Raw genomic sequence first — 26,465 nt, 5'->3', positions numbered from 1 at the left:
GTTACAGAAACATGGTGTATTCATTTTATGAGGTTATTTACTTACCCATGATGTAAAAATAGCTCTGAATAAACAACAACTGAGCAGAAGCGCTTGTCGACCGCCGCGGAGAATACGCGTCTAGTGTGAACAGGCAGGCGCCGGACCGCGCGTGATTTTCCGTTCCGCGACGCTTCCGCATCCGGTGTGAACCAGGGGTCATATGCTCACCAATGCTGTAATTATTTGATTAAAAAAATCCAGTAAATCCAGTAATATTGTGAAACATTAATACATTTTAAAAAGTAATTTATTCCTGTGATGGCAAAGCTGAATTTTCTTCAGTCTTCAGTGTCACAATGATCCTTCAGAATTCATTCTAATATGCTGATGCTAAACAGCATTCATTTGAAATAGAAACTCTTTTGTAACATTATAATTGTCTCTACTGCAAGACATGTCCTTGTTGAATAAAATAATTAAACTTTTGAATGGTAGTGTATATTTTGTAGACCATGTTCTAAATCTCATCCACTGCTTAGGTATTGGCTAGAATAGCAAATGCAACACGACCCACAATCCACCTGTGTGAGGTGGTTACAGAGCACCAGCTGGAGAGGTTACTGCTGTTACTGGTGGGGACGGACTTCAATCGTGGGGACATCTCATGGGGCGGAGCCTGGGCCCAGTACTCCCTCACCTGCATGCTGCAGGACATCCTTGCAGGTTTGTGTTTTAGGTTTTAAAAGATGGTCTCAGCTGCAGAGTGACCCACGGATGTTTTATATTTAGATGTTTTAATCTGTTTTCAGGAGAGCTGTTGTCTCCGGTGTGTGGGGATGGGATGGAGGGGGCGGGGGCTGATGAGGCCGGGGCCGCCGCTTCCTCTGTGGTGGTGGATTCCGATGACTCTCTCCCCCAGCCGACCCCCATCCCACTCGTGGAGACCATTGATGAGCCTCTGGGACCAGATATCATCGCAGGTACACCCGGGACATCCTCTGTGTTCCAAAGTGCGTTGGTAACCCCGCCCGAATAGCACGTCACCTCACACGGACCCTCACCTTTCTTTTGTTTCTGATGTTTATTCGTTCTTTTTTTCTCTCTTGAATGAGCTGCATGTGTGTTTTTTGTGTTTGCTTTTGTATATAATATGTAATAGTGGTACAATGCAGTGGACAGGGGGTTGGAACAGTGCAGATGATTTTGACTTGTCTATAGTCATTTAAAACCTACAGTTGTTAGTCATTTTATCATTTATTATGGGTAAGATTTTATGTCAACGTCAACATTAATTTAAAATGGGTCAACGATCCACTGTTCGGACGCCCTGTCGGTCTAAGAGGAGTGTGACAGCCTGACAGTAGGCTGTCTGTGTAGTTGCTTCTCTTGGTACGCTGCTCTTGCAATATTAAACGTCTTTTCGTTGCCCAAAGGTGCTCCTCCACTATCATCTTTGGAAAAAGATAAAGACATTGACTTTGACTTGCTTCAAGACTTGATGGATGTTGATATTGATCCTTTAGATATTGATTTGGAAAAAGATCCACTCGCCGCCAAGGTTTTTAAGGTATGGACCTTTCTCTTTCTCTCTGTTGTTTAGACATTAGGGGTGTAATTGTTTACATTTCTCACGGTTCTGTTCTCACTGTTTTAGTTTGGCTTTGCAATTACTTAGAACATTGCTAGCCCAATACCCATATATGTTTGATGTCCATTCGATTGCTGATATTTTCTTTTCAGAGTTGCCCTTATTACCCAAATTTCTGTAAAATACAGCGCACTGTAAAATTACAGACATTTATTTTGAGAAATGTCTGAAAGTACAGCGATTCAGTGACATGGAAAATTCTATGATTACTCTTGAAAATAGCCACATTACAATTCACACACTTATTCTCATCATTAGATGCTATAAATGTTCATACGGAACCGTGGGAAGTGAACTGTACGTTTCACCCCTATACTGCATGTATTATGTAATCGGAGATCAGTAGTTGAAGTTTGGTTATAATATTTAGAGCTGATTTGCACAAACTCAATGTATTAACCCTTTTCCAGTAGAGTATCTTTCTTTTTTTTTCTCAGAGATGAGTGTCTGAGATTTTTTTTGTTGTTGTTTTTTCTTTTTCTTTCATGTTCTCTCTTGCAGCCGATCAGCAGTACCTGGTACGATTACTGGGGTGCTGACTACGGCTCGTACAGTTATAACCCCTACACGGGGGGTGTGGGCATTCCCGTGTCCAAACCTCCTGTGGCCGCCACGGCAGAGAAGCCTGGATCTCAGAACCTCTCAGTGTCTGTGTCTCAAGGTGAGAGGTGTCAAAAATACATGAATGATATAAAACATATAATAAGTCTGAGTGCTATAAAACCTTTTATTTTTTGTTCCAGCACTGGATGCTCGACTGGAGGTGGGATTAGAACAGCAGGCAGAACTTATGCTGAAAATGATGTCAACTTTGGAGGCAGATGCAATATTGCAGGCGCTGACATCCACATCTCCTTCTGGTACAAACACAAAAGGAAACACCAACAGACATTTGTGTCAATTGTGTACAGGGTTCCTACAGTCATGGAAAATCTGGCGATATCATGGAATATTTATTTGATTCAAATTTTATTTTTTTTATTTTTTTTGTCTAGTACTTGAAAAGTTGTCAATATATTACATTAATAAAATCTTATTCTGTAGTGAGTATATTTTTTTCAATTTCAAACTCAGTTCTAAAACATTTCTTCAGGCAGAAATTGATCATTTTAACCTTTACTTAATGATTTCTGATAATTCCAAATCAATTTTAAAGTAAACTTCCAAAAGTGTAGGGAACCCTCTTTTGTTTTTGTTTGTTTTTTTATAAAATTATTTGACTTATTTAACTAGCATCACCTCTTCATAATCTTTTTTTTCCTCTCTTGTTTCAGTGGCCCAGTCTGCAAACGGGACAGATGACTCTCTTCTGCGTGGGGGGTTCCACAGCTCTCCGTCTGCCAGCAGTCTGATGGCACAACCTTCTTCCATCCCCATGTTGAGCACCTGCTTCAACAAGCTCTTCTCTTTACTACAAGTGCATCATGTTCAGGTACGGGCACAGTCTGTTTTTGTTGCTTGAATTTACCACTGCTCTTTCCCTATTTCCCTTAAATCTAACTTACAGAATCACACCATCTTACTCAGACCATATTTATTTCTCTCTCTCTCTCTCTCTCTCTCTCTCTCTCTCTCTCTCTCTCTCTCTCTCTCTCTCTCTCTCTCTCTAGTTGGAGTCTTTACTGCAGCTGTGGTTGACTTTGAGTTTGAGTTCCTGCTCCGGAGGGTCGGAGGAGAGCGGCTCAGACATCTTCCTCTTCAACTCCAGCAGAGTGCCCACAATCCCTCTTAACCAAGGTGTGATTCACCGACTGATTGAACGCTTTGATCTGAAGATATTCTCATATTTTTTGTGCTGCTTCGATAACTGTTGATTGAAATAAACTGTTGGTTTTATGGGGTATTACTACTAAGGATCCAACTTAAAACCCTATCTGTTGTAAGTTTCTAAAACTTTAAAAAGCTTCAGTATCACTAGCTACATTTCCAAACTCCCAAATAATCCCTTTATAAACATGTAAACACTTCAATTGATCCGATTGAGCTCAATCTGAATGAAATTGATCAGATTGAAGGAGGTGGTGTAGACCTGAAAAAAATCGATTTGCAGGGAAAAAAAGCATGGAAATGCCTGAACTTTAAAAAAAATGTACAAAAAAGAGGCTGAATATTTGCGAAAATATCTCTAAAACATATGGCAACTTTCTTTTATATATGTCATCAAGGGAAAAAAAACGTCAGGTGGCGTATCACGGTGGCTTTCTCCGGTTCTGAACTAAAAATGTTTAGAAATTATGAACAAGAAAGAAAATAAGGGAGAGCAATGCTAATGAGCTAAAGAAACACAGAAGTGAGTTAGATCACTCACCGTTCCTTATGTAGTTCAATAAGTAGATTTTGTAATGACTATAATTGACTGTAACTCTTGTCTCTCTCAGCCTCCATCAGCAGTTTCCTGTCAGTGCTGGCCTGGTACCCCAACACTTCTCTGAGAACATGGTGTCTTGTCCTGCACAGTCTCACCCTCATGACCAATATGCCTACTAGTGGTGAGTATCTGATTGGCTGAGCCTGTCTTTGTACCTCCTGATGTGTTTCTGGACACACTCAAATGTGTGGGTGTTCCCAGGGGAGACCTGCGATTCTATATGTGGGTTTTCTCTGGGGGAATCCTGCCAGCACAGCAGATCTGTGTTGTGTTGCCCTGCTGCAGCCTGATTATAAAAGCAAACAGTCTTGTAACCCACTTTCAGAATAACTGCGCTTATAACTTGTGTGTAACATCTGCAGCCTCCAGCAGTGGGATGGGTGTGCAGGAGAGCACAGCCCAGCAGATGGTGTCTGACCCCACACTTGTGCACGTGCTTGTGCGCTTCCTGTCTGGAGGAAACCCTCACGGCACTAGCCAGCACAGCTCACAGGTATTGAGCTTTTAATGAACATGCACACACATGACTGATTCCATAGAAGTAGATTTGGCAAGTGCCTCTCAGACTCCTCTTCCTCTCTCTTCTCAGGTCGGCCCCACTGCAACACAAGCCTTGCAGGAGTTTTTAACCAGGTTGCAGGTGCATCTGTCCTCCACATGTCCACAGATGTTCAGCGAATTTCTGCTTAAATTGTTGCACATTCTGTCTACAGAGAGGTAAATGATTGATCCAACATTTATGTAATTTAACTGGTGCTTGTTAAAAATGTGTGATTTTGTTTAAAAAACGTTTTTTTATATATATTTTTTTTTATAGGGGTCCATTCCAGTCCGGTCAGGGTCCATTAGATGCACAGGTTAAGCTTTTAGAGTTCACACTGGAACAAAACTTTGAGGTCGTTTCTGTGACCACCATCTTGGCCGTCATCGAATCAGTCACCTTCCTGGTTCATCACTACATAACTTGTTCAGAAAAGGTGGTCTCACGCAGCGGTTCGGACAGCTCTGTGGGCGCCCGTGCTTGTTTCGGGGGCCTGTTCGCTAATATCATTCGCCCCGGCGATGCCAAGGCTGTGTGTGGTGAGACCACACGAGACCAGCTGATGTTTGACCTCTTGAAGCTGGTCAATGCTTTGGTGATGCTGCCGCTTTCGGGTGATCGGGAGTTCAGTGGGAGGCTGCCCCCAGCGGGCGGAGCCACTGACAGCGTATCAGATGAAGAAAAAGTGTGTGGAAGCAAAGAGTGTGGGGCGGCAGGCACAGCTCAGAACCAGGGACCAGCAGCGGGTGTCGCAGACCTGGTTTTGGCCAATCAGCAGATCATGAGTCAGATCTTGTCGGCTCTGGGACAGTGCAACAGCAGTGCCATGGCCATGATAATTGGTACAGAAGTTTATTTAAAATTAACTAAATAAATATTTTATATGAATAATTCTGCTCAAATGTTTGGGTCAGGAAAATTCTTTAAGAAATTAATTACTTTTCTTCAGCAAGGATATATTAAATTGACAAAAAGTGACTGTAAGGACAGTTATGTTACAGAATTTCTATTTCAAATAAATGTTATTTTCATCCTCATCTATTCATCAATGAATCCTGAAGGGAAAAAACTTGAACATTAATGCTTTCAATATTAATATGAAGAAATGTTTCTTCAGCACTAAATCAGCATATTAGAAGGATATTATAAATTAGGATATTTCAAATATTTGAATTGAAGTTTATATGGATTTTAATGCATTCATTCTTTTGCTAATGTGTTTTCTCTCTGTGTCTAGGTGCTAGTGGGCTTCACCTAACTAAACATGAGAACTTTCATGGTGGGTTGGATGCCATCTCGGTGGGTGATGGCCTCTTCACCATCCTGACTACTCTAAGTAAAAGAGCCACATCCGTCCAGGTCATGCTGCAGCCCATTCTCACCTACATGGCCTGTGGTTATATGGGCCGACAGGTACGACTCGGCACAGAGGAAGTGAGAGACCACAGAGTTTACTCTGTGACGATTTTAAGAGCCAGGGCTTTTTCACACATTTTATTATGCAAAATTAACTAAACACCTGATCTGTGCTTGTATGTTGTGGCCTAAAAAACATGAACACATATTCAAACAACTTTTCAAATTTTGGATTTCAGTATTTAAAAAAAGTAACACTAAAAAACCAAAACACTAAAAAAGCCATCAATGTACTGCCATTGCATTTTGTGAATGCTGAGCGCTTTTATTATTTTTTACAGGGATCTCTATCAACATGTCAGCTCTCTGAGCCTTTACTGTGGTTTATTTTGAGAGTGCTTGACACCAGCGAGGCTTTGAAAGCCTTCCATGACATGGGTATGCCAGCACTAACACTTTCAGAAGAGATCGTTTTTGAACTGGTGTGTATGTTCTGACTCTCTGTGCGCACATTTAGGTGGTGTTCAGCTCATCTGTAACAACATGGTCACCAGCACGCGAGCCATCGTGAACACTGCACGCAGTATGGTGTCCACTATCATGAAGTTCCTGGACTCCGGACCTGGAAAAGCAGCAGATGGCAGCCTGAAAGCACGAGTGCTCACCTCAGAACCAGACAACGCAGAAGGACTGCACAACTTCGCTCCTCTTGGTACTGCAAGCACTCTTTATTTTAAGCCATAAGCTCCGCCTTTTCATATAAACGTCAGTTTCTTAAGCATTAAAATGATTTCAATTCATAGTTTCTGCTGTTCCCTTGCAGGCACCATCAACTCCAGCAGTCCCACGGCACAGCCAGCGGAAGTGCTTCTGCAGGCCACGCCCCCACATCGACGAGCCCGTTCTGCTGCTTGGTCCTACATCTTCCTTCCTGAAGAGGCCTGGTGTGACCTCACCATCCACCTGCCCGCTGCCGTTTTGCTGAAGGAGATTCACATACAGCCGCACCTGGCATCCCTTGCCAGTGAGTGTAGCCGTGTAGCCCTGCCCACGATGCAATATCTTTGATCCAAAACCCCACTTGACACAGCTGTATATTATATTTGGCCCATATATGAAGCTTTCCATACTACTGAGGACTATTCTAAAGTCTTTATGATACTAAATGCTTCTCTTTCTCTCTCTCTGTCCTTCCCAGCATGCCCATCCTCAGTGTCTGTGGAAATCAGCGCAGATGGTGTGAACATGCTTCCCCTGTCAACCCCAGTCATCACTAGCGGTCTCACCTACATTAAGTTCCAGCTGGTAAAGGCAGAGGTGGCGTCTGCTGTGTGTCTGAGGTTGCACCGGCCGCGGGACGCCAGCACTCTGGGCCTCTCGCAGATTAAGCTACTGGGCCTGACTGCTTTTGGAAACACTTCCTCTGCCACTGTAAACAATCCTTTTCTTCCCTCTGAGGACCAGGTCTCCAAAACCAGGTATTGAAATCACAATTTTTTTTACCAAGTAACATCTAAAATGATCAGTTTAGTAAGTTGTTCGATTTCCTATTTTAAGTCTCCATATATTGTAATATGCCATTTTCTCTCTCTCTTTCTCAGTATTGGCTGGTTACGGTTGCTGCATCATTGTTTGACTCACGTTTCTGATTTGGAGGCCATGATGGCCAGTGCTGCTGCTCCTACGGCAAACCTCCTGCAGACCTGCGCCGCCCTCCTCATGTCCCCGTACTGTGGCATGCACTCGCCCAACATCGAGGCGGTGCTGGTGAAGATCGGCCTCCAGTCCACACGCATAGGCCTCAAACTCATTGACATCTTGCTGCGTAACTGTGCTGCTTCTGGCACTGATTTGGCCAGTAAGACCCGCCCACTCGTTTCCATTAAGATTGTTTCTCCTCAGTGCTTGACTGCTTTATACCAATTGTAAACACTATCATGCTGATTATGTTTAGGCTAGTTTTGAGTACAGAAAAAAAGTATGTTATGTCTTTTATATGATTTGACATCATGATTTAGTTGGGCTTTCCTTTTTATCTGATTGGTGGTTATGTTTTTTATTGTAGATCTGAACAGTCCGCTGCTCTTCGGGAGGTTAAATGGCCTGTCGTCTGACTCAACCATAGACATCCTCTACCAGCTTGGCACTACTCAGGACCCCGGTACCAAAGACAGGTCTGTAATGGAGTTCATTACAGAGTCCAGAGTCATTTCTGCATGTTTATTCTCTATAACAGTGGGTCTGAAAAGCCCGGTATATATTTGTTTTATTTTTTTAGTCTTGAAGAATGGAGTACCATTTTAGAAGTCATGAGATGTTAAAATGTAAATAATTGTGGAAATATAAGATATTTGTTTAATATATATCTTTTTAAAATATATGACTTAAAAATGTCATTCTTTTATTGTAATTTATGTTTTGTCATAATGACAACTTAGTATCTCATTTTGAATGGTTTCATAATTGACCTTTATCTCATGATTGAAATAAAAAGTCAAAATCATGACTTAAATGGAATTTTCACGTTTTATGTCATCATGATTTACTTTTTTTAATATTTTATGTAGTGGCAATGGGCATCCATATATACATTCCACATTTCTGTATATTGACTTTTAAAATCTTCTAAAAGCTACTTTGTGTTATACTGTTACACCTGAACTGGATGAGTTCATGCACACTTTTTTGTGGTTTCTGATGGCTATGTTGTGAATGTGTTGTAGGATCCAGGCTCTGCTACAGTGGGTGTATGACTCCTCCCGGGTTGCAGCCCTGAAACAGAGTTCTCCGTCAGGCTACGTGGGTCCGAATGCTCCGCCCTCACGGGAATACGGGTTGCTCATGCCGTCCCCGTCACACCTGCACTGTGTGGCGTCGGTCTTGTGGCACAGTTATGAGCTGCCAGTGGACTACGACTTGCCCGGACTGCTCAACAGAGAGCTTTTCGAGTGAGTCCACACAGATAAACACACTTTCTTTTTGCGGTCTCGCAGTACAAATTGTTCAAGTAAAAGTTTTGGATGAATGTATGATCATGCCTAAGGTGTGTTTTGGCACTCTGCATTGGGAGAGGCTGAGAGTATATATTCCGCTCTTACTTTCCCGCACTATATTTCATCCTCACTTCAGGTATGAATACTTTATGCGTACCAAGTAGAGCAAAGTGAAACAACCTTTGCTGTGTACGTGGAGCAAATACAACTCTGACGGCCTTTAACACAAACAGTTGTGCATTAGTAAATCATGAGGTTGTTTTTGAACCGTTCATTCAAGAGCTTCTTTTTCTCCATCTCTCGCAGGTTGTTGTACAACTGGTCCATGTCTTTGCCCTCTAACTTGGTTTTAAAGAAGGCTGTGGATAGTTTGCTTTGTTCCATGTGCCACATCCACCCTAGTTACTTCTCTCTGCTCATGTCCTGGATGGGTATTGTGGCGCCCCCTGCTGCCCAGACAAATGCACAGTGCCGCATGGCCATGACAGACGATGGCAAGAAGCAACATGACTTAAACAGTGCCGCCTCCCTCACAGATGACTCCAAACATGCTCGTACACCAGTAATCTTGCCCATCTCCCTCTCAGAGTGCCAGCTTGTGACCCTGGCAGCTGCATCCCAGTCTCCTGGTGCCATCCAGCAGCTGTTGGATTCCGGTCTGCCTTCCTTGCTGGTTCGCAGCTTAGCCGATCTTTGTTGCAACCTTTTGGTCAGCGCGGACCTTCCCTTGCCTGCAGGATTCTCCACACAGGCTGAAAGACGCCCATACGCACACAACCAACCCTCTTCATCCTCTGCAAACAGGCCGCCATTGTCTCCTGAGCTAGCAGCACCCGTATTAAGGTTTCTAACAGAAGTAGGAAACAGTCACACCATGAAGGACTGGCTGGGTGGGCCAGAAGTGAACCCGCTCTGGACAGCACTGTTGTTTCTCCTCTGCCACTCTAGTGCCAGTGGGGTCGCTAATGCCAATGCAAACACCAGCAGCAGCAGTAGCAGTATTTCTGGGCACGGTGCATCGGCCAGCACCTCACACGCCAGTGCCGCACCTCACATCTCAGGGGCGTCATACTCTCTGGCGTCAACAAGCCGAAGCAGTGGACTCACCACCCAGCAGAGGACAGCCATTGAGAACGCCACAGTGGCTTTCTTCCTGCAATGCATCTCCTGCCATCCAAACAACCAAAGGCTCATGGCACAGGTGTGTTTAGACGATTTTTAGACGTATTTTTTATAAACGATGAATAAAAAGATATATATTTTTTTTATAAATAATGAATAAAAGGATTTTTTTCACATATTAAATAAATATCTACACACTATAAATTATATCTACTACTACACGTTGAATATATAAAAATGTTTTCTTCCCCAAAATAATTTGTTAATTTAATTAATTTTCAACCCAGAACTAATGCCTCCAAGATTAGCTTCAGAAATATATACTTATATAATATGTATTAAATAACAATACATTTCACCTGGCTCAACTTTTCCACACTTGCTGTCTGCCATCCTTATATTTGAGCCCTGTTTGTACAAAATACCCAAAGCTGTCATACTTGGCTACTAGATATTTCTTGCATCATACACTTCATACAATCAACTGAATACTTTTAGAAAGAGATTAGTGCACATTACATTGAACTGGATTTTTCTTTGTTTGTAAAGGTTCTGTGTGAGCTGTTCCAGTCAGCTCCTCAGCGAGGGAACGTTCCGGTCTCAGGGAACATCTCTGGATTTATACGTCGGCTTTTCCTACAACTCATGCTCGAAGACGAGAAAGTTACTGTCTTTCTTCAGTCCCCCTGCCCGGTAGGTATACACACACACACACACACACACACACACAAACACAAACACACACACACACACAAAATGCCATAACATGTGCTTTGAAAATCCATCTAAGCTGAAACGTTGCTCTTTTGAGCCATTATTTTATTTTATATAGAAGTTGTTTTGCTTGGTTAGTCTGTTAAATGATTTATTACTGTTGCTGTAAAGCTCAGAAAAGCCTCTCCACTTACAAGGAAAATTACCCTGACCTTTACATCATCTCAGAGGGATTTAAACCTCCACTGCTTCTGCGCTGCTGTTCTTTTCAAGGCTTATTGTGCTGTTGTTGTAGGTGACCACTAGGGGGCAGATTTATCCTCAAAACCTTGTCAATCATGCAGAAGTCCACACTCCACACACATTGCCGGATGTTAGGAGTACTTGTACTAAGTTGTTTAGCTGGAGAAAATGGCTAGTTTAGTGGAAAATAAAGAGTAGTTTGTCCGAACAGTAGTGGAAGGGGCAAACAGTGTATGGGAAAATCCTTTTTGCAATTCTGTTTGGTGCCGCTAGTGGCGAAGCAATTATACACTTCACCTTTAACATAATCTAAATGTTGGAGGACATATCCAGCTCACCCCTTTGATGACACGTAGAGTTATGCCTCTTCTGCAGCTGCCAAACCGGAACGAAGCCAAATCGTAAAGACCCAAGATGTCTTTTTTTAGCTGGCGAGTCATTCACTCCGCTAAATTACTGTGGGATCATGTGCGTTTCAGATCAGATTAATCATCAGGCTTTCACAGACAGTCCCGACAGAGGGGCTCTTAAAAGTTAATGTTTACACATTAGATCAAGCCAGAGTGCTGATGATCCGGGGCGTCCTCTCAAAGGCAGGGACGTCATTTTTCAGACCTTTTTCACCCTTTCAGACGCACCTTCAACTCCATCTCCGAGTGGAATGAAGACGTCTGGAGTCTGGATCGCCCATTTGGAAAGGGGGAAATCTTCAGAGATGCTTTTGTGGTTCTTTGTTTTAATGTCGTGTCATATATTGATTTCTTTTTCTTTTTCTTTGACATTAGCAGGACTTCCAAATGCCATTGCTTTCAAATTCCTCGAGTTTGTTTTTCTCCATAGCTGTAGTGTTATAAAAAAAAACTCATAATCAATATACTTAAACGCTCCAATTATATTTAAGGCCATTTTACATTCTTGAAAGATACAGAGTTCTAAGACAAAAGAAAAGATGGATTCTTTGTTCACAATGAAGAGAAATAAAGATCACTCACTTAAGATCAGCATGCAGATGTGACAGAAATGTAATTTTTTTAGTGATAAGATGAGTCACCATGTCCCTTTTGGAAATTATTCTATAGGTCCATTTTAATGAGAAATGTAATATCTCACCTAAAATATAACACCTACCTGAATATCATCTTTATGCAAATTTCAACAAATATGCTTGTCCATGTCTCATATATGAGTAATATAGTCACACACTATTAACTTGACTGGTTTCATTCTGTTTTTCTTTTTCCCTGCTTCAGCTGTATAAAGGACGCATTAATGCCACTAGTCATGTGATCCAGCACCCCATGTACGGAGCGGGGCACAAGTTCCGCAAACTGCATCTGCCCATCTCAACCACACTGTCTGAAGTATTGGACCGTGTCTCAGGTATGAAGACATTGTAATACAATACCGTTCAAAAGTTTATGGTCAGTACGATTTTAATTTTTTCATATTTTTATTCAGCAAGGATGCATTAAGTTGATCAAAAGTGACCGTAAAAAAAAAACACATTGATAATGAAAAATGTTTCTTGAGCACCAAATACAGTTTTTACTGTATCTTTGATCAAATAAATGCAGGCTTGGTGAGCATAAGGGCACTCATTGCCCTTAATTTGTTTCTTTAATCTTTATTACTGAATATTTAAAGACATTCAGTGTTCAGAAGCATATTCGTTTTGGAAAATATGTTCCAATAATTGTAAAATTCCACTGGTATGCATTTCAAAATGTTGTATTTGTGCCACTCTACAAAAGCAGTCTACAAATCAGACACACACTTTGTACAGTTACATTAATAAGTCTTCACACTCTATACACCAGTTGAGCCGAAATACTAGATAGCATTTTCAGCAGTCTCGTTTTATATGCACTATGCAGTAGTCTATCAGATCTGTTAGATCCAGCTTTTGCCACATCTTCAGGCTTTCAAGGTCTAATGCACAAAGCATGTAGGGCTGGAACTGTCACGTGGCATGGTCATCAGCGTGTGTGTGTGTGTGTGTGTGTGTGTGTGTGTGTGTGTGTGTGTGTGTGATGAATGGCTTGTCCCCTGAGACCTTGAGCGTGGCAGATATAGTCTTCGGTTCTTTTGAGACACACAGTATGTAAGGTGTCCAGTCTCGGAGCCGTTCTCATACTCACGTCACTTCCACTGATGGAAGACCCTCACAGGAAGCGCAGCATGTTGTTATCGTTATAGATTGGTGTATCTTCTCTGGCATATTACATCTTTACCATCAATAATTCATATTATCAGTTAAGCTGACATGTCATGTACATTGATGTATATGTCTCTAAAGGGAAATGTACTGCAGGCCAGTTGAAGAACATGCGCACACACACACACGCTATGAAATAACATTTAAAGATCTTGCATTTCTTTACCCTTCAGATACGCCCAGCATCACAGCCAAACTGATCAATGAACAGAAGGAGGATAAAGAGAAGAAAAACCATGAGGAAAAAGAAAAGATGAAGGCTGATAATGGTTTCCAAGACAACTACAGTGTCGTTGTTGCCTCAGGTACTGTTTAACTCTGTCTTCTCAGCTCAATCCTTACATCCAGCTAACAACCACCTGAAATACCCTAGCAATCACCCATAACACCTTATCCACAACCTAAAATATCCTAGAAACCAACGAACAACTGGAATACCCTAGAGACTGCATTAGGATGTGCTAAAACTTCAACACACTGTCTATTACACACACATTGTTGCTTGGATTTTTGTGTAGGCAGGCAGTAATTAATTTTTTTATGTAAAAAAACATTTTTCTATTATGGTTGTTCCCTAAAGGTTAACTCAAGCTAGCATTGTAGTTACTGAGATCTTTGATGTATAGTTTACCCAATTTGCATCTCATCTTCATTCTTTCTTTTTATTTTTCAGGTCTGAAGTCTCAGTCAAAGAGGGCCTTGTCCACTCCTCCCCGTCCCCCGTCTCGACGAGGACGTGTCCTCAGTGACAAGCTGGCAGCTTCCTCAGGAGTCGATCCATCTGCCAAAACCATTAGTGTGCCTGTCTTCCACCTCTGTCACAAACTTCTGCCGGGTACAGACACACACTCTAGTTCTATAAAGCGCTCACATTCTGTCCGGTCCTCTCACCCACTCTGTACTCTTTTGCGTTCCTCCTCATCTCTCACCTTTCGCTCCTCCATACTGATTAGAATGAGTAGAGGTCACCTCAGTGCCTGTCCCAGTCTGCCTGCCACTTCACCTCACTTCATTTATTCAGACATGCAGAGAGTTTGATGAATGTCAATTTCAAAGTTTCATCTCATCTCTCGTTGTCTCATCTTATCCTCTGTAAAGAGCCTTCAGCACTTGGTGAGGTGTTTAATTTCTGATCCACTAACATCACCAAACAGAATTGAAAAAAAAACTTTTTTGAACTCCACTCTCTCGCCTGCCGTTTGGTTGAAAAAATGACACACATCTGATTCTAACAAGGTTCTGATTTATCAATCGAGATCAACTTTTTAATAAACTCTGGCTTAAACCTTTTCTCTCTAGGTCAACCATTGCCGCCGGAGATGACCTTGGCCCAACTGCTGACACTGCTGTATGAGCGTAAACTTCCTCAGGGATACCGCTCCATTGACCTAACGGTCAAACTGGGGTCAAAGGTCATCTCAGACCCTGGCCTCTCCAAGACCGATTCCTTCAAAAGACTCCGTACCGAGAAAGGTATACAGAAATCTCACATGCAAAGACATAAGCATAAGAAAGAGTTTTTCACGGACAGTGTTGTTGTTGTTAACTAAATCTATATATAAAAAATAAATAAAGCTGATAAATTATAAATATTAGAACTTAAATGGAAAATGCTGAAATAAATTTATATTAAACTAATAAAATTTGTAAAACTAAACATAAAGCTAAATAGAAAAAAAAACTAAAACTAATAAAAATAACAAAAACAACAAAATTACTAAACTTTAAATAAATTGAAATGTAAACTAAAAACATAAAAATAAAAGCAAAATTTGAAAAAAATACTATAATAGTCTATAAACAATACTATAATGACACTTGTCACGAAATGTCACGTGTTTGGTATCAAAACAGATTACTTGATTCAATTAGATTCTGATTCACAAACTCAGTTTGATTTGATTCAGATTTATTTAGGTATGTTTCAGTTACAATCTCCATTTTTCTTGCCCATGAAAGAAATTCACTCTCTACTAATGCTATAAAAGATGAACCTGCTCATAGGAATCAGACTACCCAGACTACTATATGATTTTTATGCACTAAAAAGTACAGGCTCATACGAGTTATTCATTTGAAACGCCATTATTCCGTTATAGTCTGTGTTCCTACCTAAAATTCTTCAGCAGTTTTTAGCTTCCCTCTCCCACATATCCCATTTTCTGCCAGCCCAGGGAAAAAATAGCCTGATTGTCCACGTGTGACTGCTTGCGTGTGCCCACACATTTCCCCCTTAGTGTCCTGCATCGTCAGATGTCAAATGATTTTCTTTGCTCTGTCAATGATGTGTTCATGCTCTCTGAGGGATGCAAAAAAATGACAGCTGCCTCCCTACCCGGTAGCCAATACTCTTGATTGGTTCTGCCCTGTTGGAAAGAGCAAATATTAATACACACATAGACATAGTTCCTCCTCAAGCTGATGATGTCAGCTCAGGTGAATCTGCTAACACAGGCAGAGTGCTATATGTCAGCTGTGACAGGAAAGTGTCCCGCCAGCATCCTAATCGGGCACGACAAAACGTCAAGCAATGAATCTCTTCTGTGCAATCTAAGGGTAGGTTTACACGGCAACGGTGTACTAAAACCGAAAAGTTTTCTTTTACAGACGACAAACCCTGTGTTGTGCATGCCAGGACAGTAGTTGGCGAGGTCACTTTGTAAAGAAACACTACGCACCTATAGACACGTCATCTGACACGCATCCAATTTTCTCTTTACTTACGTTTCAAGTCTTTTTTTAACTCATTTAAGATTGTGCTTACGAGGATACATGCCTTGTATCTATTTATAAAATATAAATCTAGTTGAAAGTTTGTTTTATGCTGCTACGATCTAGTTGCAACATGCAAATCCGATGTAGAGACAGTGCAGCAGTATTTTACTTTCAGAGAGTAAAAAAATAAATAAATGCAGTTTGACTTTGGAAAGTTGCCACGTTGTGCTTTGTTAGGACACTGTGTCAGGGTGTTATATGGGACTGAACCATAAGCGCTGAAGGTGGAGATCTGGCACTATTTGTTTACTTCGCTCCGCTGGCTTTTCCGAGCACACTGTGTTCGTTTGTTTATTTGTTTGGCTCTGTAAGAAGTCTTGAAGCAGCCCGCGTTTGATGGCACCCGTTGAGTCTGGCATCAGATGTTTGCGGTTTAGTGATGGTGCCTGGGGGACTCACCTCACCCTCCGGCTAATTGGCCATCTTAGTCGAGTCGAATCACTGTTGGCGTACCCAACCCTGCTGCTTTTCATGCACTCTTTCATCTCGCACCCCTCCGTCGAGGAGCTGAAATGATGCTCACCAGCCCAGGGATAATTCTCTCCTCTCTTCCTGGAGTCTGTCCATCTCTCAGTGGAGGAAGTGTGTGGAAGACACTCCAACCACAGGCGGTGTTCTGAACCCTTGCTGCCTGCTACTGTGATGTGCCATCAACCTGTTGCCAATGAGTTTGCTCCTGGACACAGACTCCAGACTTCTGAGACTTTCAGATGTGCTACAAAACTAAGATCAAATATGCCCCCATTGACTTCCCTACAGCAATTGTGGAGTAAGCGTTTTTTCACATTCTTCTCTAAAGTGCAGCTTCTTTGTTTTTGTTTCTCCAGCAAGAGTTTTTGGCTTTGAGTTTTACATTCCTCCTCTTTTTACTTGCACTGATCTCAACATCAAAGACACGAAATCTCTGATGAAAAACCAACTAACTGAAATATCAACAGTTAAAAAAAGATATATATCTTTCACCATCCCCTAGAGCTTAAATCAACAAGTAATCTGTAAATACTTCTTCTTTCTCAGTCTCACACTTTTTCTGTTGCTGGCCTTTTCAAAGACAGGACTGAGCAGACTTATATCCTCTCTGGGAAGTTGCATCTCTAAATAAATCCCCTGGAAAACAGCACCTTTGCCAAATACAGCTCAAACAAAAAATGCGAATTTGAAATTTAATACGTTTTACTCTAGTGAATGTACATATATATATATATATGAACATATATTTACATATATGATCTTGGGAACTGTAAAGCTTGTGGTTTGGTGACTGGTTTGTGAGTGAATTATTCTTTTCAGCCAGTTCTTTTCAGTGAATCACTTGAACCAGTTCAGTATCTTAATGATTTATTAGTCAATCGAATTAACTTAGTTAAAAAAAAAATCATCATCCAGTAATCATAAATGATTGGAGAGGTCATGGAAAAGTCATCTGTGTGGGATGCCTGAAACTAAATTCCAGTTATTTTAACTGTACAAAAACAGTCAGTTATGCTGCTTAATGTAGGTATTTGTTGTCATATTATTTAAATGTATTTATCATAATCATAAACGCAATGATTTGTTGCGTAAATAGTTTTACCGTTTACTTTTTGTTATTCTTCTAGTTATTTACCTATAGCAGTTTATGAATCTGAAGTCTTGCACATTCACAGAAAATATCTTACTACTTTGCACAAAAATATTGATACCTGAAAATATTGATACTTGATGACCTAAAGTATTGATGCAGTATTGTAAGAGAAAGATCACAATCTATCAATATATGACCTCTCTTTTTGTCTCCTTGTTTGTTTTAGACATTTAAATGTCTTAAGTAGAGACATTTATGTCGGCTGTAAACTCCATAAAAGCCGTGCGATGCCGTTTCATTACTATTCTGACTGTACATTCCCAAACATTTAACAGCCAACATTTCCTGCAACTTTCTCCTCATTCTCTTGCATTGATCCTCAATCTCAGTAAAGGAAAAACCTGATTTACACGAATAATCTGATTTATGAGAACAGATATGAGCTCTTGTGCAGTAATGCCCGGTTGGACATCATGGTTTATGATGTGAACAATTTTGGCCACTTTATTTACAGCTAGACGTTTTGAGAGTTTATTGGCGACATATTGAATGATGCGTTTCCTTTCTGCTCTGTTCCTGTAGATCACTGTGAGATGCTAAGTGGCTGTCCGGACGATGAACCGATGACCCCGGGTGACGAGGGTTTGGATGCTGCGGTAGATGACACACTCCTGGAGACCAGCCCTATCCAGTCCCCCTTGCAGGTGTTCGCGGGTATGGGCGGCTTGGCCCTCATAGCAGAGAGACTTCCCATGCTGTACCCTGACGTCATCCAGCAGGTCAGTATCATATTCTACCATGTTGGTAATTCTTTGTAGTTTCACTCCATTTCTGCTTCATAAGCTTGTCCGGTGACCGTACACTCAGGTTAGTCAGCATTTCTGTTAATTTGCATGCCCGCTGAGCCTGTTCGTCCGGATCGTTCTCTGCAGGTCAGCGCCCCAGTGGTGCCGTCCACCACGCAGGAGAAACCCAAGGACAGCGATCAGTTCGAGTGGGTCACCATAGAGCAATCCGGGGAGCTTGTTTACGAGGCGCCCGAGACCATCGCAGCCGAACCGCCGCCCATCAAATCCTCCGTTCAGACCATGTCGCCCATCCCAGCCCATTCGCTGGCGGCATTCGGCCTGTTTCTGCGGCTGCCGGGATATGCTGAGGTTCTGTTGAAGGAGAGGAAGCACGCACAGTGTCTGCTCAGACTGGTGCTGGGTGTCACGGACGATGGAGAAGGAAGTAAGTACCGCTCAAGTACAGGAAGCACTACTTCTGAAATTTGTTTACAGTTTAGCAATCAATTTTGTTCATATAAAGTAAATCCAAGTTTTTGGGAAATAGATGCCTGTTTCATATTCAGTCTGTGTTCACATATCCATTAGCCCTGTATGTAAGTGTGTGTTTGAGAGAGAGATTATTGATTGAAACAGAGCAGACTGATACTGTATGGAACACTGTTTTAGATTCTCTCATCAGCAACCCCTGCTTATCTATGTCCGCCATCAACCGTTTAAGTCACTGTCTCAGAGACCTGTCAGACTCAGCCCTCATATTAAACAGGCTATTACTTAGTCTTCCATTCAGAAGTTTGGGGTTGGCAAGATTTTGTAATGTTTTTGAAAGAAGATTCTTAAAGGGATAGTTCACTCAAAAATGAAAATTGTCATAATTTACTCAACCTTGTGTTGTTTAAGACCTATATGAGATTCTTTCTTCTGTTGAACACAAAAGAAGATATTTTAAAGAATGTTGGTAACCAGACAGATGACAGTAGTCATTGACTTCCATAGTAGGAAAATAAATACTAAGAACTACTAATTTACTATGGAAGTAAATGGCTACCGTCAACTGTCTGGTTATAGTCGAAGCCAAAACGAGTCTTGTGAGCTGGGTTTGCTAATGCTAACGCTAGCGACGCACCCTTGTGCTTCTCCACGTCACAGTTTATGTTCTGAGATAACACCGCAATCTAGGGGACGTGTTTAAACCGAACACAAAGCCACTGACACGAATCTTGGATGTAAACAAACAAACAAATAAATAAATATTGATACAGTATTTTTGAGAATCTATGCAATATCACCAAACATAATATAGCGATATTGACGTGTATTGATATTTTCTTACACCCTTATTGAGCACCTCAAATGAGAAATGTTTTTGGTCTGGTGCTTGTGAGTGACAGTTAACTGAGTTGTTAAGTAACTATGAAGAGCATTTCAGTATCACTTATGAGTGTCCATTTCACATGTTGCCTTAATTGGAAAAGTGCTGCAACTCATTAGGGTTTAGAATTGAGACCCTGTGATCCGTCTTAATGGGATAGTTCACTCAAAAATGAAAATTATGTCATCAATTACTCACCCTCATGTTGTTCCAAACCTGTAAGACATTCATTCATCTTCGGAACACAATAAATATATATATATTCTTTATGAACATTTTGAAGTGTCAAAGTGGTAGTTGTGTAGCTATCAATGGAGGGACAGAAATCTCTCAATTTCATTAAAAAGATCTTCATTTGTGTTCCGAAGATAAACAAAATTCGGTTACACTTTATTTTACTGTGTCATTGTTACTGTATAATTATATATTTAAGTACTGAGTAACATTAAGAGCATGTACTTACTATAGAGTTAGGGTAGGATTAGGGTTTGGTTGAGGGTTAGTTGCATGTAAATATGCATAATTAACTGTTAATACTAATGTAAGTACATGTAACAAGGACACTGTAAAATAAAGTGTTACCCAAAATTCTTATGCTTTTGGATTTGAAACAACATGAGGGTGAGTAAATAATTACCGATTTATTTTTTATTTTTGGGTAATTAACACTTTAAATCCTAACATAACCACCTCAGGCCTTTATAAAAAATGCTATTTGTTTAGAGAGGCTCTCCCATGTCCACACAAACCATCATCTGATAATCAAACTTCTCTAATGGCCGTTATACATTCATACCCTACAGGCAGATACACGCGCTACTTTGCATCTCCCCTACGGGAAGCATTGATTGGGTTACTGCGTGGCTGCTTAATTGATTGGTTTAATTGAGCCTGGATTGGATGCCCACTGTGTATTTCTGTCAGTCTGGACTGACTTATTGAGTGCTATAGTTTAAAAGACACTTTTTCTCATTCTCTCCATTCATCTTTCTTCCTCAAGGTCACATCCTGCAGTCTCCCTCTGCTAACGTTCTACCCACGCTGCCCTTCCACGTGCTCCGGTCCTTGTTTAGCTCGACTCCCCTCACCACAGATGATGGGCTGCTGTTGAGACGCATGGCTTTGGAGATTGGTGCCATCCACCTCATCTTGGCCTGCCTGTCTGCCCTCAGCCATCATGCTCCCAGAGTGCCCAGTGGCAGTGCCAACTCCAGTGAGGTCAGTGTTAACCCACACATCGTTTGTGTGTCATTCAATTCACAAAAATGGTCATGGTTGTGGCAGGGAATTTAAAGGGGTAGTTCACCCAAAATAAAAATGATGTAGGACTTCTGTTCCTCCTTGAAAAACAGTCACTACCAATCAAAAGTTAATTTTTTTAAATGTAATTTCTTAATTCTTCTTATTATTAATGTTGAAAACTGTTGTGCTGCTTAATACTTTTGCAGATTTTTTTTTCTTTTTTATTCTTTAATGAATAGAAATTTAAAAAGAACTGCATTTATTTGAAATAGAAATCTTTTGTGACATTCTGGTCTGAATTGAACTGTTCCTTCTGATTAATGTCTCCTTTCTGAATACAAATATTCATTTGTTTGAACAACAACAACAAAATCGTGCTGACCCCATACTCTTGAACGATAGTATAGTATGTGATCTTTTCCATATGTTTACAAAGATTGGTAACAGGAGCTTTAAAATCTTCTTGAACCTTATGAGAGAAATAGCAATATCTGATTTGTGAATTAATCATTCTTTTGAGTTAGTCTTTTCATTGAATTCACAGTCTGACTGATTCACAGTCTGACTGATCTGTTCAAATAATCTGGACTAAAGTTATAAGTGGACGTCAGAGAAAAATAAGATTATAAAAAATTATGTAGCACCTTTTTAACTTTATTCAGTTAATTTGTATGTGTGCAGTGGAAGGAAAAGACACTCCAGTAAAGACCTTAATGGAGATGTTTTTTTTTCTCTCAGACTGAGACGTGTCATTTTATTAATGACTGTGGTAGCCACTCTTTACAGACTGCTGAAGGGCTCTTTATTCAGAGCCCTTGCCTTAATGAGGAGTGTGTGTGTGTGTGTGTGTGTGTGTGTGTGTGTGTGTGTGTGTGTGTGTGTGTGTGTGTGTGTGTGTGTGTGTGTGTGTGTGTGTGTGTGTGTGTGTGTGTGTGTGTGTGAGGGAACATCCGCTCATTCAGGTGTAGTGTAGTCCCATTAAAAGAGAAGGTATAGAGAGAGGATTCGGACAGCTCTTTTACTCATTAAATGATTATGTGGAGTCTCACTGGACTGAAATGAAAGTGTCTTCACAAAGGACAACTGCAGCACAATCATAATGAGAAAATAATGAAAAAAACAACCATCATCATCAGACCCCCAATACCAAAGCAAATGACTCATGAAAATCAATATTCTGCCCTTACAGACAGGTTTTATTAAAATCAATTAAAAGAATTCCAATGTTTAAGAAAGCCACATAAATGATAGTCGGGTCAGGGCGGTGTGTTTGTGTGGATTTACTGTTTGGTAAGGAGTGGGTTCAGGGTTGAGGATTTGAATGGTGGCCAGTGGCCTGTCAGAATCATAATGGGTGTCCTTGGGGCAGAAGAAGTATTGGCAGAGCAAATATTAAACCTGCTCGCTCTCAGACGAAGAGGAGCGCTGCAGTCAACATGCATTTATTCTGCTCTCTCTTTCGCTTTCCTATTTGTCCCTCCTTCTATGACTAAAGATCTTTGAACAATCTATAAAATGCTCATCCAGGTTCAAGTTCGGCCTGCAACCATTTCCCTATTTTCTTCGGTTCCTGCGATCCAAAATAAAGTACAAACTATGTAATGACAGCTGCTTAGGGAAGTGTTTAATTGTGAGAAATTCAGTTTTTCTTTTTTACCACGCTACTAGCCTATTCTTCAGATGATGCACAGCTTCTGACCTCATTGTTTCCTCTCATAATATTGTGACATGCTGTCAGTCTTTAGAGAAAGCAGTACATATCAGCAGGACGTCACATCTGGAACGATCAACATCAAACACCAGAGTGAGAAAGGTGTGTGTGGAAGAGAAAGTCTAGGAAACGCATCATTCTTTCCTTTCTTTCTGTCTCTCTCATTTGGACGAAATTAGTACTGTTATTCAGCAAGCAGGCGTTGAATTGATCAAAAGTGACAGCAATGATACTGGAATGTTACAAAAGATTTCTATCTATAAAAAAAAAATCTGTTCTTTTGAACTTTTTATACAATAATCCTAAAAAAATGTATCAAGGTTTCCACAAAAATATTAAGCAGCGCAACCATTTGCTCGATCTGATTAGAAAAGGTTTAAACCACCCCTTACAATCCGAATGAAATTTTAATCGGATTTTGCCAAGTCATTCCGATTGACGGTTACATGTGACTTTTTTATTTTTTTTATTCCGACTGTGCTTCTAGTCCAATTACAACCGGATTATTGGGGTTCATGTAAACGCAGCTACTGATAATCTTAAGAAATGTTTCTTGAACATCAAATCAGCATATTACAATGATTTCTGAAGGATCACGCGGCACTGAAAACTGGAGTTATTGTCTGTTGAAAATTTTAATAAATGAAAAGGAATACATTATCTTTTTAAATGTATAAAATTTAAAACAGTTCATTTTTTTTGTTAGTTAGTTATTTGAAATTCTTGGTGAACATAAGAGACTACCTTCAAAACATTAAAACTCTTAACTCCAAAGGTTTTAACTAAATTGTGTGACCGCCCATGCTTACATTGATATGCCAATACAGTATTTAGCCTGCCCTGATGAATGATTGGCAAAGAGGTTAGTTTTTTACATGTAACTCTTAAAGATACAGTAACATTAACTTCCCGTTTAATTTGCACTGTCAGACACTATTAGTTTAAATGTAAAACTCAGTTGTGGCTTTTTTGGTGAATGACACTGAGAGGATCAGAGAAAAGTTTGAGTGATTTGCTCGTGTGTGTGAAACATGCAGTTGAGTTTGTGTTTGTTCTGCAGCCACAGGTCTCCAGCGGGCATGTTGGTGGTACCACAGAGGAACAGCAGCTGTACTGGGCCAAAGGAACAGGCTTTGGGACAGGCTCTACTGCGTCAGGCTGGGATGTTGAGCAGGCTCTAACCAAACAACGTCTAGAGGAGGAGCATGTCACCTGCCTCTTACAGGTGTGTGTGTGTGGAAATAATACAAGTGAGATATAGATTTTATGCCTGTTTGGATGTGTGATGGTACGTTCTGTGTCTCTGTCAGGTTTTGGCAAGCTATATCAACCCATCTGGCTGCATGGGATCTGGTGAGACCCTCTCAGGAGAAGTCAGAGGTCACAGCAGCTCACTGCTGCCATCTGTCCTGCAGGAACTGCTCAGCCAGTCCTGTCTTATTCCCGCCATGTCTTCATACTTGCGCAATGACTCAGGTAGGACATGTTGCCACACTTGGGATGTGCTCTGTGCTTTACTCTTTGCAAAGTGAAACTGAACACAGCTTTTAAGGTGGTTGAAGAAGATTTTGTACATGACTGAGTTACATTTGTGTGTGCCTGAGAGAAAGACGTGTTCTACGTTCCACCTCATGCCTTGTTGTGTATGGAGACAGCAGGTGGAGCTCCTGTCTCTGCTGAATGAACTCTCTCCCTGCATTTTTATCAACCATGTTTTTTTTCTCAGAAGTTAAAGGGATAGTCTAATCATTTACTCATCCTCATGTTATTCCAAACCTGTGCTTTGTATTAATTCTTTCATACTGGGGCTGGGACTGCCCCCAAATAAATGAATAAAAAATGCACCAAAGTATCATTTAAAGTAGTTCAGATAACTTTTTTTCTATTCTAAGAATTTTAAAGCCATATGATAGCTTTGTCTTAGGGGGCTCTCACACCTGAGCATTTGTTTCGGAACCTGGTGAGTTTTCGTCCTTTGCTCGGTTCGATTAAACACGACAATCACCAAAACAATTGCTCCATTTCTCGGATCTGATTGCAAACGAACGGTCCACTTGAGGTGTGAAGGCAATCCAACCCAACAGACCAACGATCCAAATGGTATTATAATTAATAACGGGAAGTGTGCTATATAAATAGCAGTAGTGTTTGATTCTGTGTGTGAGTGCACCTCTTCATCATAAAATGTTGTGTAAATGCGCTTCTCCCTAGGAGAATGCTGTCCTGATGAAGCTTATTCCTGCTCTAGCTTTATTATAACATTCGTATAGTGTATGCGTGTCTCTTGTCACTGTTAACCTCTAGACGGCGCTGGGAGATCCAGAGAGAGCGTTTGAATTTGCTGCAGTATTAATAGGAATGTAGTATATCATTTAACAGTGGGAATGACGGCTACATGTTTGCGTGTATCTCGACAGTTCAAATAAAGCCACAATAAGCTCATGGAGCGAACTTGTCAATCTTCATAAACATATTTTGGTACGCTTTGAAAGGTTGCCTTGTGAAAGCGAACGGAACCAAGAAAATGCAACATTGTAACAAATTAAATCCCTGTTTTGGAACAAACAAACGTCTATAAGTGTGAAAATGCCCTGAGAAACAGACTAAAATGTATATTGATTCACTCCTTGCCAATCCTTGGCATGATCTTGAGAGAAGTAGCGATATCCAATTCATGACTAAATTATTCATTTGAATTAAATCTTCTCAATGAATCAGTTTTGTGAACTGGATCAACAGTGTGAATGATTCTTTCATAAATCGAACTGATTAGGTTCTCGAGTTCATCTCACTGACTCAATGATTCGGTTGCGACAGTTTAACCGCCGAATGGTGGGGTGAGAATGTCAGTGCATCACATGTAATGTGATGTGTTTATCACATTAAATGCTGGAACACACTACATTACTCAAGACTACAAATCGAGGCAAAAATCTGGGCAGTCAACGCTAGTTGTCAGAAGTAAGAGCTGGTCTTCAGATTTTAAGTAGTTGGAGTTGACAGATTTCATAGAAAATTGCATAGTGTATGATGGGCACAGACTGTTTTATATTCAAAGCTGATTTTAGAACGTATATTGTTTTCACTTGTCATGCATCTCCGAGCAATTTGGTGCGTGTTTCTATGTGAGTTTATCAGTTTTGTAGAGTATGATGTGTAGTGTCAGCAAGTATATGACCTGTTCCGGTTTTCAAAAATGTGTAGTGTACTCCAGCCTGAATACAGAACACAGGTGTATTGACTAGGGATGTGTGAGACTAGTCGATTAAATGATACCCTGAGATGAATACATTTTTTTTTTTTTTTTTACATTAGAATATTTCTGCCTCAATACCATGGTTACAGTTAGCGTTACTACATTAAATCCATGGTGAATGTTGGTGATTTGTGGACTGAAAAGCCTTCTATAATTTAATTCATGGCACAATCAAGTTTTTCCTGGTTTCCATGTCAGCGCTGTTTGATCTGATGTGTGGTTTATAACAGAATTCTGCGTTGAATTTGAATGCTTCCAACTAGATCTCGCTGCTTTATTAATTTTCCACTAATTCAAATGCTTTCTCACTGGATCTCCCAGTGATGTGAAGTAACGGTGTTGCATGATCGGCCCGCGAGTAAACCTGTTCTGAGCTTACGGTTCGAGCTGATGAACGCTTTTGTTTCGTTTGCCATTTAATTTTTCTCATATGTAACAGAATTGGCAACTCTTTTCAGTTGGGCAACGTGGTGGGGGTGACACCAGTGCGACCTAACAAAATTTAGTCGCACCAGCAGGAAAAAAGGCTGAAAAATGCGACCATTTGATCGCAGTCTGGAGCCCTGTACCGAACA

General features: G+C 40.7%; 1 protein-coding gene across 12 annotated transcripts in view; it reads left to right on the top strand.

Annotated features, from left to right (window-relative positions):
- The window catches only part of birc6 (baculoviral IAP repeat containing 6), a gene marked incomplete at its 3' end in the record, with an annotated part of 100,754 nt that overhangs the window by 37,667 nt on the left and 36,622 nt on the right, over positions 1-26,465 (top strand). For 4 of the 12 annotated variants that reach the window (XM_082143011.1, XM_082143010.1, XM_082143009.1 and 1 more), the window contains exons 36-66: positions 522-705; positions 792-992; positions 1,416-1,549; positions 2,132-2,291; positions 2,374-2,490; positions 2,905-3,062; positions 3,241-3,367; positions 4,009-4,119; positions 4,361-4,491; positions 4,564-4,715; positions 4,816-5,381; positions 5,777-5,952; positions 6,237-6,333; positions 6,413-6,607; positions 6,719-6,919; positions 7,094-7,373; positions 7,497-7,753; positions 7,961-8,069; positions 8,619-8,843; positions 9,195-10,089; positions 10,560-10,703; positions 12,218-12,347; positions 13,356-13,487; positions 13,856-14,017; positions 14,482-14,655; positions 18,104-18,300; positions 18,454-18,754; positions 20,682-20,899; positions 22,662-22,736; positions 23,695-23,859; positions 23,945-24,110. In XM_082143011.1, coding sequence (XP_081999137.1) covers positions 522-705; positions 792-992; positions 1,416-1,549; positions 2,132-2,291; positions 2,374-2,490; positions 2,905-3,062; positions 3,241-3,367; positions 4,009-4,119; positions 4,361-4,491; positions 4,564-4,715; positions 4,816-5,381; positions 5,777-5,952; positions 6,237-6,333; positions 6,413-6,607; positions 6,719-6,919; positions 7,094-7,373; positions 7,497-7,753; positions 7,961-8,069; positions 8,619-8,843; positions 9,195-10,089; positions 10,560-10,703; positions 12,218-12,347; positions 13,356-13,487; positions 13,856-14,017; positions 14,482-14,655; positions 18,104-18,300; positions 18,454-18,754; positions 20,682-20,899; positions 22,662-22,736; positions 23,695-23,859; positions 23,945-24,110 — 6,340 coding nt within the window. The remainder of the gene's footprint in view (positions 1-521; positions 706-791; positions 993-1,415; positions 1,550-2,131; positions 2,292-2,373; positions 2,491-2,904; positions 3,063-3,240; positions 3,368-4,008; positions 4,120-4,360; positions 4,492-4,563; positions 4,716-4,815; positions 5,382-5,776; positions 5,953-6,236; positions 6,334-6,412; positions 6,608-6,718; positions 6,920-7,093; positions 7,374-7,496; positions 7,754-7,960; positions 8,070-8,618; positions 8,844-9,194; positions 10,090-10,559; positions 10,704-12,217; positions 12,348-13,355; positions 13,488-13,855; positions 14,018-14,481; positions 14,656-18,103; positions 18,301-18,453; positions 18,755-20,681; positions 20,900-22,661; positions 22,737-23,694; positions 23,860-23,944; positions 24,111-26,465) is intronic. The other 8 variants (XM_082143012.1, XM_082143005.1, XM_082143007.1 and 5 more) reach the window with 5 other exon arrangements.

Source organism: Leuciscus leuciscus (assembly GCF_965113295.1).
Source record: "Leuciscus leuciscus genome assembly, chromosome: 17".
NCBI lineage: Eukaryota > Metazoa > Chordata > Actinopteri > Cypriniformes > Leuciscidae > Leuciscus > Leuciscus leuciscus.
The sequence above is the reverse complement of the archived record's forward strand: the minus strand, read 5'-3'. Positions and strand labels throughout refer to the sequence as shown.